At 39.4% G+C, this 13,341-nt stretch overlaps 1 protein-coding gene across 1 annotated transcript in view; it reads right to left on the bottom strand.

The window, feature by feature from the left end:
- Positions 1–12,623, bottom strand: part of cpeb4b (cytoplasmic polyadenylation element binding protein 4b) — a 32,832-nt gene extending 20,209 nt beyond the window's left edge. The window contains exons 1-2 of the mRNA XM_081390958.1: positions 12,201–12,623; positions 9,518–10,676 (exon numbers count right to left, since the gene is read on the bottom strand). Of these exons, the coding sequence (XP_081247084.1) occupies positions 9,518–10,624 (1,107 nt within the window). The 5' untranslated portion in view covers positions 10,625–10,676; positions 12,201–12,623. The remainder of the gene's footprint in view (positions 1–9,517; positions 10,677–12,200) is intronic.
- Between the last annotated feature and the right edge of the window lie 718 nt (positions 12,624–13,341).

The raw sequence follows: 13,341 nt of genomic DNA on the forward strand, positions 1-13,341 counted from the left end.
AAGAAAAACTATGAAGAAAAATAGTTATTTCAACAAAAATACATCAAATGTGAAGTGTCACGCAGATAATTGTGGGAATGTCAATTTACGTTTTTTCACTGTAAATTATACAATTTGTTCTTTTTCACGTCCAAAAACTGTACATTTTACTGTAAAATAATAATATAGTGAGGTTTTCAAAACGGCTGTTGTAGGCTTTAACACCTTTATCAACGTTTTAAACACAAGAAACCTGCTCACTGCTACATATACGAAGCCACCGGGTTCAGCCGGCTATTTATATAAATAGCCAACGTGTTGTACCTGATCTCCAACATAACGCAGCTTCCATGATTAACGGCACAATCTGCTCGTGCTCAGTCAGATCTGGCAACCGCTGGGACCTTCAGAGCACCACTCATCCCCCTCAGCTTAGAGAGCCCGTGTGCTCACGCAGGGCACTTATGCCACTGACGCGCTGATGCTGAACACGAGAGCGGGCCAAAGGCCGAATTCAGAATAACTGCACAGTGCATTCTGCTGAGAGCCCTTTGATGAAGAACCAACCCCATTGAAGCCGCCATTGAAAAAAAAATGCATTCTATACACCATGTCTTATTAAAAAGGTGTTAATAAGCACGTCCCACTCCTTAACGCGAGAGCTATTTCGGGTTTAACTATAATTAGACTGTGCACAGGGCTTGCTGACTCAAAGGCCTTTACCCACCAGGGGCATGTTTTCAGGTCATCATGGATCAAGCGATATGGAAAAAGTCTGCTGTGAGCTTTTCAGAAAGGGACCTTGATGGAACGCCCTGATGTGAGTGATTAAGTGTGGCATGTTACGGGTGATTTTAGGAACGACATTAATCTGAAATGTCATGGCTAAACTAATGAAAAGGGGAGACGGGGAGAGTGAGCGGCAAAGGCTTGACATTGTTTTTTATGTTGCAGCAAAAGGTATTTCAAAGCCTTCCACATCAAATCACTCTAAAGCCTATTAATCCGGCCTTTCCGCACGGTTGGGAAGGCAGGGGGTATGGAAACTTTCCACAGGGGAGCGCAACTGACTCCGCTGATAAAGTAATTAAAGTGTAGAAAGAGCTCTCGGTCAGATAGATGGTCAAATAACCATGAGCGTCATGGTCATATCCCAATCGTAGACCTTTTCCCATTGGAGAACTTTCAACCGACAACTGAAAAACAAATATATATATATAAATACAACTTCAGAACTCAGAGTTGAAGGCAAATATGAAACATTAAAGGGATAGTTCAGTCATTTACTCGCCCTCATGTTGTTCTAAACCCACAAGACATAAATTAAGATATTTTAATGAAACCTGAGGTTTATTTCCCTCCACCTTAAGTCCAGGTAACCAAAACTTAGAAGATCCAAAAAGGTCATAAAACGTGTCATATAACAAATCCATATGAATCAAGCAGCTTCATCCAAGCCTTGTGAAGACATTCGATCGCTTAATAAGATTAGCAGATTAAATTTAGGCTAAGCTTTTATTAACATCTAAACAATGATCGACATATAGGCTATATATATAATCTATTAAATCTGTTCAACATATAAAGCAAAGAAATCCCATTTCATTGAAAGGACAGAAATCTCTCAGGTTTGAGTTTTGAAAATTAAGAAAACATTATTGGTATGACTGAGTAAATGATGACAAATGTAATTGTTAGTTGCCCTTTAAAGCAGTTTAGTCTAAAACCATAGGCCATCAACAGAAGCCTATTCATTTGTACAGGGCTCTAGACTGCGACTAAATGGTCTCATTTGTGACCTTTTTTAGCCAAACGAAACAGCGCTACACGAATTGAACCGTGCCACACGGACCATTTATCAGCTCGGCTCAAAAGACTAGATGAGCTAGAGCGAATGCGTTCACTTGCTGACCGGTCTCGATCACTAAACAGCGCTGTGAGATCCAGTGAGAAGCATTCGAGATCTCCTAATCACACCAGTAATGTCTCTACTCCGCTAAAGCCAGATGAAACACTGCTGACTTTAACAACACGGATGCTGAAAACAGGGGAAACACTATTGTGCCAAGAAGGCTTTTCAACCCACAAATCACCAACATTTACCATGAATTTACTGTAGTAACACTAACTGTTACCATGGTTTTGTGGCAGAAATGTGGGATAACCATAATTAATTATATAATATCATAATTATAACACAGACATGTATTTAAGTAGCAATGGAATGTAATCACAGTTTTTTTTTTATTTAAGATATATAAATTATATACTAAATGTATTTAAGCCATCATGGTAGTGAGATGCTATGTGTGGTTATCATTATCTATAGGCTATGTGTTATTATCTACAAATGCATGATACAATGGAAGACCAATTTTATTAAGAGTAGAATTCTAAAAGAATATTTAGATTTTTACCCTATAAAATTGATGCGATTAATATTTTTACAGATGTTAAGGTTTTTGTTAATAAAATTAAATTTACATCCACATCTCAAGCTCAAGATATTGCAACTGCATTTCCAACAAACAAACATTTAATACTAATATTTTATATAATTAATAATTATGAATTATTTTTGGTGCTACCAAATCAGGTGCTGGTGGCAACATCTGTAGAACTTGGTGTCACTGGTGCTACTGCTCTCAAATGTAAGTCTAGAGTTGAACTGTGAAAAATAATAATAATACATATGCCATGTAACATATGGCTTGACTGATCAAATTAACATTAAGGTCAATTTTAAGGTTTTAAGGTAATCAATTTTAAGGTTACTCTTCCAATGTATTAAAAAAATTCAAAAATGCATTACTTTTTTTTCAGTTCAATGCAAAAAAAAAAAAAAAAAAAAACGTCCCGCTGCTATTGATCATTCAACGAAAGCACAATGTATGTGCTTTCGTTGAATGATCAATAGCAGCGGGACGTTTTTTTTTTTTTTTTTTTTTTGCATTGAACTGAAAAAAAAGTAATGCATTTTTGAATTTTTTTAATACATTGGAAGAGTAACCTTAAAATTGATTACCTTAAAACCTTAAAATTGACCTTAATGTTAATTTGATCAGTCAAGCCATATGTTACATGGCATATGTATTATTATTATTATTATGTTTACATAGAAAAACAATGGAAAAGCAATGCAAAAAACGAGTTCTGGTTGAACAGATTCTGAATGACAGAATATTCATTTTTGGGTGAGCTAACCATTTAACCGAGTCTAAAACCAAAATACACTTTCTTAGTATCACACCACAAAGACCACCAAGAATAGAGGCGGTTTCATGAACTGTAAAGTGACTGTCCGTGCTGAGGCAGCCTGAAGCCCACACAATCATAGGAGACTTTAAAGAAGATTATAGAGAGTTAAGATGATGGCTAGAACACACAAAGCAAAAGACCTGGCTGACCCATTGCACAGTGCCCTAACAAACACACCATACTTATTACTGTAATAAAAATCTGCATCTAATGTTACAGAATTAAGTTAGAAAGGCAAAAATGCGATAAAAGGTAGGCTATGTGAGAATGATTTGCATGGAGTATAAAATGTAAAGTGTGTCATATTAGGCAACCGCACAGTCAAATCCTTGACTAACCCTAGCCGAGCGACAGATGAGTGTTTGCCGTGGGCACCTGCGCCCCATGACAATAGCCAATCAAAAGCTGGCCTTGCAAATAAAACAAACAGCTTTAAAATGTCTCCATGTCAGCTTGATCGCTAATTGAGCCTTGGGAATATAACAGCCCAATTGGATTAAAAAAAAGAGACACTTTCCAACAGCCATATTTGTTTTTCTGTTTTCTTTACAGTGTCTTCAATCATCTAACCTTGTCACAATATCCATCTTCACCATCATGCATTGCATGTCCCATTTCTCATTTTCTCTCAGAGCAACTGCTTAATTACACATCTCGGCAGCGCCTGTTCATGTGTGAGTCTGTCAGTGTGTGTGTGTGTGTGTGTGTGTCCTGACCCTCCTCCGGAGACAGCCTTTGCTTTCACACCAAACATCAGATATTCTTGGCTGAGAGTACACAGTGCCTGTGGAAACTTCCAGCGACATTATGCAGTGCTGGGAATCACATCACGTCCTCAACCAGCTGGAGCAAATAGCTGGGAATAAGAGCTGCCTGTTCTCAGCGGTGGAAGCCACAGGTTCCAAGTGCTATCGAATACCTTTAGTTTGTTGGTTTTACAAAGAACAGGACACATCTAGATCACCACACTGCAGCCTGACCCGAGTCTCTACACCAGAGGATGAGCTCTGCGCACAAACACCTCGATAAGAGGATCTGGAAGGCACCTGTTCCCGGGAATCAAGAGAAAATGAGGATACACTGACACAAATGAGGACTGGTGGCCCATAGAAATGGCAGTGGCCAAGTTTCCATCCAAATGTGCGAATTTAAAAATGGGAATATTGCATAAAACATTTGTTTTGATAATTTGGTGCATATCAATTAGAAAAATGGAAGTTGCAGCAGTAGGAGAAGCTATTGCATACATTAATTTTCGTATAATAAATTACACTAAACACTCGCATTCGAATGCCTGCTGTTTGGGAGCGCCGTCATGTAAGACAGTTCTGGCATGTGTTTCCATCATAGTTTATGAGCATGTTTTCTTATTGGATAAATAGAAAAAAAATATGTATCAGACTCAATTGAACGTATGCACTATAAAAAATGCTGGGTTGTTTCAACCACATATGTTTGGGTCACATATGGACAAACCCAACCGTTGGGTTTTAAAATTTAAAAAAAATTAAACCAACCTTTGGATTAAAAAAAATAATAATAATAAAAAAAATAAACCAACCGTTGGATTTAAAAATGTAAAAAAAAAAAATTGGTTGTCCATATGTGACCCAAACATGGGTTGAAACAACCCAGCAGTTTTTAGAGTGTGTTTATGCACTTTTTTTTTTTTATGCGCATATTGGCGTTTCCATCCAGAGGTTTTTATGCAATATCCCAAAATGCACATAAAAATAGGTTGCCGGAAACATAGCTACTGCTTACTATAAAACTAAATATGAAATGAAACTCAAGAGGCAATGATGCGCTCAAGAAAGATCGAATTTACGAGCTGAATGCACATGAATGCCACCACAAAGTAAATGGATTCATAAATTAAATAAAAACACTCTTGATGTGCACTCTTTAGAAATCATTTTGTTAGAAAGTAGAGTTAAAAATCTTGCTGTAGGCTATTTATTGTAGAAAAGGTACATAGCTCAGACCAAAGTGATTTGAACGCACAATGTCATAATTACGGCTTCCCCTCTCATAATTAAGGACTTCCCAGGAGGACCTGAATGCACCACAAGATACAAGGACTAGCCGAGGTCACGTGAAAATTCTCAAACTCAATATTCAATCATTTTCACAACTACAACATTTTAGGTTTTAACTCACTTTCACGGTAAAAAAAATAAATAACGTTTCATTCACTGATATAGTAACATCATTACACACTAGTATTCTGTTTTAGGCCTGTATAATAAATTAATAACCGCTCTGTAGTAACACAGGCGGTAAAACAGACACATGATGAATTAGACAATCACAAGTATATAATGTATATAAATATACAGAAGGTCCACACAGTGGCATGCACACAAATACAAACCTCTATCATGACACTAAAATAATGCAATGCACATTAATTAAACAACATAAGATAATGTAAATAAATGATAAACAAAAAATAACAAAAAACAATTGTTTTAACAAAATGCCATCATATGGAAAGTCTCACTTAAGAAATCTTTGGGAAAATCAATTTACATTTTTTCCACTGTAAATTACAAGACGACTTCATTTTTACTTACAAAGTCTGTGTGCATTTAACATTATTCTACTGTAAAATTACTAAATGTCCCGTTAGATCCATTATAGTTTGTCACCGGATATAGTAAGGGAACTTGCCATTTTTAGACCAATTAACTGTTTTGCTTATATTTTTTAGATATATCTGTTTTATTTTTTATTATTCATTTATTTTTGTTCAATAGAGACAGAAAGTGACAAGACAGCAGAGGGGGGAACAGGATCAGGACTCAATCCGCAGGGACTATGTCTTTTAGGGGAAGGATGACACTATTAATTTACTTGATATAATTATGCTTTAAAAAAGAAAAGGAAAAAAAAGAAAGATATGTATACTTTCAGACAATTGAGAATTGACCTTTTAATAAAGGCAATGCCTAACACCCTTTAGCAATGACTATATTTATATGTATGTATGTGTGTGTGTGTGTGTGTGTGTGTGTGTGTGTGTGTGTGTGTGTGTGTGTGTGTGTGTGTGTGTGTGTGTATATATATATATATATAGCCTATATATATATATATATATATATATATATATATATATATATATATATATATATATATATATATATATATATATATATATATATATATATATATATATATATATATATATATATATATAATCCTATATGTAGGGCTGTACAATATTTGGAAAGAATGAATCATTCTAAATTGATTGGTGTGATTTTGTAGGGGAGTGAATCTGCATTGAAAATAATAAACAACTTACAAGCATAGAAAAATACAATAGAACAAAGATACAAATTAAATAAACGTCTGTCCCAGGCTTAAAACCACAATTAATGGTCTGGTTTCTACAACTCAATCAAGAGCTCTTAAATCTGCCTTTAATCTTGAAAGAAATAAAGATTGATGATTCTTGATATCGACTGATATGAAAAATTGGACTGATTTTTATGGCCATATAAGCCAGCTCTATGCCAAAGTATTAGAGCTGCATGATTGATCGTTAATAGACTGCGATCTCAATTCAAACACCCACACAATCTCATTCCTAAATGACAACGATTCGGCTCCGTCTATTAAAGCTTTGACAAAATCACACCGAAACATTCAGATCTGTGTTTGCGCTGCCGCTGATCCAGAGAACCGTTGTCAGGTAAAGGTCTTTTCAACCACACAGTGTCATTATTCCTGTGTTACAAATATTCATATCACAGAAGTACTAGAATAAAAGTTTATAGTTCACGTCTTACTCTCAAATCACCTTTTGAGAGTAACTCAGTGCTTCAAATAACGATTGTAGCGATTACATCGTTACGCCAGTAGGTGGCGACAAGTGACTCTTAAATGTATTTGTCGTTGAATCAAATTCAAGAGATTTGATCAAAAACGCTGATTCATCCAGTACTGAAACAAGTGAAGAATGTACGAGTGAGTCATTCATTGACTCAAATAAAATAATTAATTCTGATTAATTAAACATTTTAAACAGACTGCAGCAATTAATATTTTGTCAGAACCTCTAGTAAATTACATGTTATTTTGTTTAATTGTCTGTTGAGAACTGTGGGAGAATCTCTGTTTGAAACAAAAAAAATAATTATAGAAATCTAGGATCTTTTCACAATCATCACTCCACCCTCCACCACATGCACGCACACACACACACACACACACACACACACACTCTCTAAATAAACAGGAGTGGTTCTAGTACAGCTTATATACACTTATGACTAAAGCTCACTAAAGCTGCTGCAGCATAAATTAATTGAACTTTATATTTATGTATTGTATGCCACCTTGACCCATCTTAAGATCTGCTAAGATAGCATCCATCTATCTAGCTCCAGTTAAGTATGACACAAGGCCAAAAATACACTACCAGGAATAAAACAGGTCAGCCGACATTTTAAAATCTGTAGTGCTATGATTAACGTAATGGCTTATGCAAATGTAATCAAATGGGTCAAAAAGACAATGTGTACATTACAATTATTCGTTTTGTAAGATAATAATCGAACCCAGACAGTGTCACGGTAGGCAACGCTTAATTTTTGAGCTGTTGTCAGCAACTAAAATCTCACAGAGCTGTTTGGAAAACAAAACAGGCAGAGCAAAGTTAGTCATCCAAGCCTCTGGCACATATTGCTTTGGGCCCAACTCAAGCAGAATTTGTCACAATGTGCCATGAGAGAGCAGAAACAGGCAAATTAGAGCTGTGCAAATGCACAAAACGATCCATGTGTTTGTGGGGTTCGCACTGACAGACACCGCAGCTTTGAAGCCACCAGGCATCATTCATTTTCTATGTAAACTGCCGATTTCTGACAACAAGAGCAACAGAGACTGTTGGCAATGTGAGAGAGTTGAGCTGAGCTTGTGCAAATGAGCAGTTGCGACACGTTGCTAGGACTGAAAATGGGAGTGCAGAGACATACAACAGCTTTCATATAGAGAGTAATGCTTGATATAAACATTTTATATACAAGTTATCTGCATTATATAGCTGTAATTAAGTATTATGGCACAGTTAAGGCCTGTTCACACCAAGAACGATAACTTTATTAGTGTCCACACGGATGATAACACGGTTTAATTTAAATGTGTGCGGTCTGCCACTTTAAATGTTCGAGCTCTTTAAAGTCGTGTGGACTCTGATTGGCTGTCAATGTTTTTTATTGTTCATCAGCTGGAAAAAAAATCCTTCTGAGAGCGATGTCGTTCCTCTCTGTCGTTATCGGTATAGTTGTGGTGTGGATTTCCCTCTTCTCGTAAAGGTGCTTAACAAAATTTCACAGGCAAAATACAGCCAGAATCCACGTGAACGTGACGTTTCGCTCATGTTCAAGCTGGTCATGCAAATTCGCCACTTTGACCAACAAACAGCTGCTCGGATTGACAAACGACCTATTTTCGCCTGTAAAATTTCGCTCATCATGTGACCGCAGCTTCACCGATGTACAACCGGCTTTGTATTGTTGCGATGTCAGTAGTGCGTGTAAATGAACAATGTGTACTCATTCTTTACGTTACCTGAACCAAGATATCTTAAGTTTTTCAGAAAAGGTATTTTGTCAGCTCTAGGGCTTTCCTGAAAACTACAGGTTGTACTTGCACATTCTTGTATCCAGCTCACAGATCGAGTTCAGTTCATCATGTTGGAGTTTCCCTACCTTTTTGATAGGAATGCACCGAAATTTCGCCCGCCGAAAATGATCGGCCATTGATAACTAGTCAAAAAATAACGAGTCTATTGCATAGAACTGAATAAAGAATAATATATTGTTCTACAGTACTCAACATTTGAAGTGGATCAAAATCTTTCATCAAAGTTACACATGACTTCTCGTCTTAGGACAACTCTGATGACCTCTTTTGATCCACTTCAAATGTTGAGTACTGTATTTATATTTAATATTATTTTAATATAGGCCTATTTTCTGTCCAATCTTTGTGTTGCTTTAAATAAAAATAACTTTTTGGCAAAAGGGAACGCCCGCAGCACTTCCATTTTCTCTAGTCATGTAGCACCTTTTTTTTTTTTTTAAATGCTTTCGACGGCATATGCACATTTTATTAAAAGCCCATCTTGCGGGCTGTGAATTCCCACTTTAAAACATTACAGTTCTCGTCCTTGGTGTGAACGGGGCCTTTTATCAGCCAGGCCAATATATTGGTTATTATCATTACCTATTTTTGAGGCATATCATCATCATCATGTCAATGTTACACACACCTGGAAAGGGAAGATATTCTCGCTCCTGCTGTCATCCATCCAGGACTTAGGGTTGAATCCGGGACTGGTGCGGGAGTACTTCTGCTGGGGCATGTGGTTGTTGGGGAAGGTCTTCTTCAGCGGGGAGATGGAGTTGAGAGGCGTCATGCCTCCATTCAGGCCTCTGCGATACTCGCGTCCCTGGGACCCCCCCCACCCGCCGTAACCCCCACCCGGGCTCCAGGAGGTGGAGGAGGGAGAGGGCGAGGGGCTCTGGTAGCTGCCCCACGGGGAGGGAGGCTTGCTCAGGCTGTTGGAGAGATGCGGCAGCTGGCCGAAGGGGGCGTTGCGGTGCGGGAACGGGGGCTGGTGAGGACTGGCCGGGGAACGCCGATGCTGCTGGTGCTGGCTGTGGGGGTGCTGGAAGTGGGGGTGGGGGGGGTGGTGCTGGGAGATTGGGCCAATCTGAGGGGAGAAGTTGCCTCCGAAGCCCGGGCTGACATGGTGGGAGAAATTCTGGAACAGCAGAGGGCCGTTGTTGGCGGAGGCCGCCGGGTTGAAGAAGCTGATGTCCTCATTGATGATGGTGGAAGGAGTGGGGGGGATAGCAGCTGACCAGTTGTTGAAACTGGTCAGGGAGGAGGAGGTGCTGGATTGGGCAGCCGTTCCCAGTCCCGAAGGCTCCTGATAGTCAAAGGGCGTCAACACGGGGGAATCCAAACGAAGCTTCTCCTTGCCGTTGGTCCCGTCGGATGACCCACTCTCCACTTTAATCTCTTCAGCGCGAGCCTTTTCCAGCTCGGAGATGATGCCACTCTCCTGGTGTCCGGGCGAGAGCTGTTGTTGTTTCTCTTGGGTCTCTTGCAGCTCCTGCTGCTGGACTTTGGGCTTTTCCGAGCCCAGGATTTCATCTTGCATGTTGTTGTGAGCGCCGGCTGCCGGGAATAGCCATGTCGAACCGGTGTTGGTGCCATTACCAGCCGGGGTGCTGTTTATGAAAGCGGCAGGGCTGGCGGTCGCATTTTGGTGGTGGTGTGGGGGTTGCAGGTGAGGGTGGATTCGTACTGGGAAAGCAGACTTGTTGCCAGTGTTGTTCTGCACTAAGACTCCAAACCCGTAATCCCCCATTTATGTTCTCCAGTTCAACCTGGCTCCAACAGTTATTCTTGCTTCCTATGCCCTAAAAAAGAATGCATATCCATGGTTAAAATACTCAAGTTGCACAACATAATTCATAACACACTACACTAATAAAGGGTGTGTTTATTGGTAAAAAATAAAGGGTGTGTCACTTCACACCCGGTACGTTTGGTAAGGACCAAAAAAAAAAAACATTTAGTTCTGGTCCGCGTAGCATTCACATTAGCATTTTTAACACCGAAGCTACTGATACTGAGCCTAAAGGCATACGGATACGTTTACAACCTAATTGGACGGCTTTTATGACATAGCCTATATTTCGAGACTGAACTTACCGAACATCCAAAACTATGTTTGTATGTGTGTAGCCTACATATGATGGTATTTTAACCAGCTGAGAACTTGTGAATAGCTTATAAAATGTGTAAAGTAGTCAAAATAGTGGGAGGACTCCCTCGGTCACACCCAAACGAAGATCTGCTGCGAGGATACGCGGTCCTGATGCCTGAACTGAACTGTGATGGGCAACATCATGAATATGACAAGAACAAAACGGTTTAGGGTCGCATTTTGTGGCATCACGTCCCTTATTGGTTCGTTCACATGTCTTTGATCCATGTTGCATTCATATATCATTCGAATCGCACCAGAGTTCGTTTGGGAGGCCCATCTTTTCAGGGGTCTCGGTCCACATGTTTGGTGCGCACCTGGGTTCGGATGGCAGCGTTCACACTTATTCAAATGAATCGCACTATTGCATCAGGGTTCGTTTTAACCGAAACAAACATGCCAAGTGTGTGAACACACCCAAAGTCTCCAAAGGGGGTTTTCACAGTGATGCCATTGAAGAACCATATTTGGTTCCCAAAAGAACCTTTTAAAGAACAGTTATTAACCATTATTTTCTTAGTGTGAAGAACACTTTATATAATCTTAAGAACCTTTGTCCACTATAAAGAACCTTTTGTGGAATGGAAACGTTCCATGGATGTTAAAGGTTCTTTATTTGTAATAGTGTGGAAACACTGAGGACACCCTTTGGTGAGAGACTATGTGGCACTCTGCCACAAATACTGTCAGTCAAGGTATATGTGATGAACATGTCATTTCATTAATTCCTCGACGATGTTGACGGTGTATGCCATACTGGCTATAACACAAGTTATAAAGGTCTCTCGGGCTCTAATTATAGATTCGTGACGTCTCATCAGCTAACAGCTAACAGGCTACCGGCTTATTCAACAGGAACTGCTAAAAGGCTTCATATCAAGCGAAAGGCCGACTCGACCGTGTTTTTCTGACGCAAAAATAATACAGTCAGGTAGCTCACACGACAAATCACCTCATATGTTATTATAAATTAAATATCATCTCAGGGAAAAAAAGGTTCTTCCCTTTTTAACGAACGAACGCTCGATCAGAAAAATGATGACGTCTTCTGCTCGCGAGCTACAATACGCACAATACTGCACGATTTAACACATATAAAACCACAACACACATGTAATATGAGGGATTGATCATAAATACGTTGACAAAGACAATAAATAAATTCATTTTTCACCTTGGTGGCTGATCCGAGCGATGACTGAGGACTCGTTCCAGATATCACAACGCAAACTAACGCAGAAGCTCGAATAAACCGGTGATCTGATATTATGAAGTGGGGATCTTTAATCCGTCAAGAGTGTCTATGTGTTTTCTCCCTTCCTCGTCTTGACGTGTCCTGCCTTCTCAATGACACAGCCCTGTCTCGCTTTAGCCAGCTGCTAACCTTTAAATCACTTGCGTAGACGATTCTACGTCATTGACTTCAATATACAAAGACTAGTTTAGTTACTGGTGAACTACAAAGCGTTCATGCGTCCTTTTCATTGTTGGATTTTTGTTTCTCTGTATTATTTTTATTTATTTATTTTTTTCCACCAGCGCACTTCTATTCCCTTCGCTGTGCTGCCGCTGCTGTCCTTTTCCTCTCCAATCTACTGAAGCCAAATGACAAGGAGACCCAGTCCACACACACTTCCGGCTAAAGCCACGCCCCCATTGCGTCAGACCACGCCCACGGGAACCTCACAAGGCGTCTGCTCCGCCCACGCTGGTTGAGAACAAGGAATTTAATTGGTCAGAACGCAAGTTATTCCCGCCCACTTTTTCCTCATTTGAATGCGATTCATAAATATGTGTCTTCCCTTTAAGGTCATAGTCTATGCCTTGAAATCTCCGCCCTATAAGGTCAATAAGCCTATTAGGATTATTTTGTGTATTTGTATATGTTTGCATCGCCATATGCAATATGTTTAAATGCAAGTATCCTCATGATTTCTCCTGGTGTCAGAATACTGTGGCTTGTGCAAATGTGTGTGCCCTTTCTTAACACACTGGTAGGAATTGAATCAGCAGGGATGAGCTTTTCGCTGCGATGACACCTGCTTGCACCCTTCTTCCCTGTTTTAAGCGACCCGGATCAATCTCATTACCCGTGTTCCAGCAAACGGATGGGTCAGAGAGCAGGGAGGAGAGAGAGGATCTGAATATGTCATCTGTGCCCTTAAACTATGAAGGTAAAACAGTAGCAAAACTCGAGAGCATGTAAATGTGAATTTGAGAACTTGTACAATAAATATTCGTACTTGTACATGAACATTTACACTCACAGCTCCAATGTGAAAACCTGTAAAATAAAAATCTGAAGTTGAATGTTG

This window comes from Scardinius erythrophthalmus, assembly GCF_964197995.2.
Source record: "Scardinius erythrophthalmus genome assembly, chromosome: 17".
NCBI lineage: Eukaryota > Metazoa > Chordata > Actinopteri > Cypriniformes > Leuciscidae > Scardinius > Scardinius erythrophthalmus.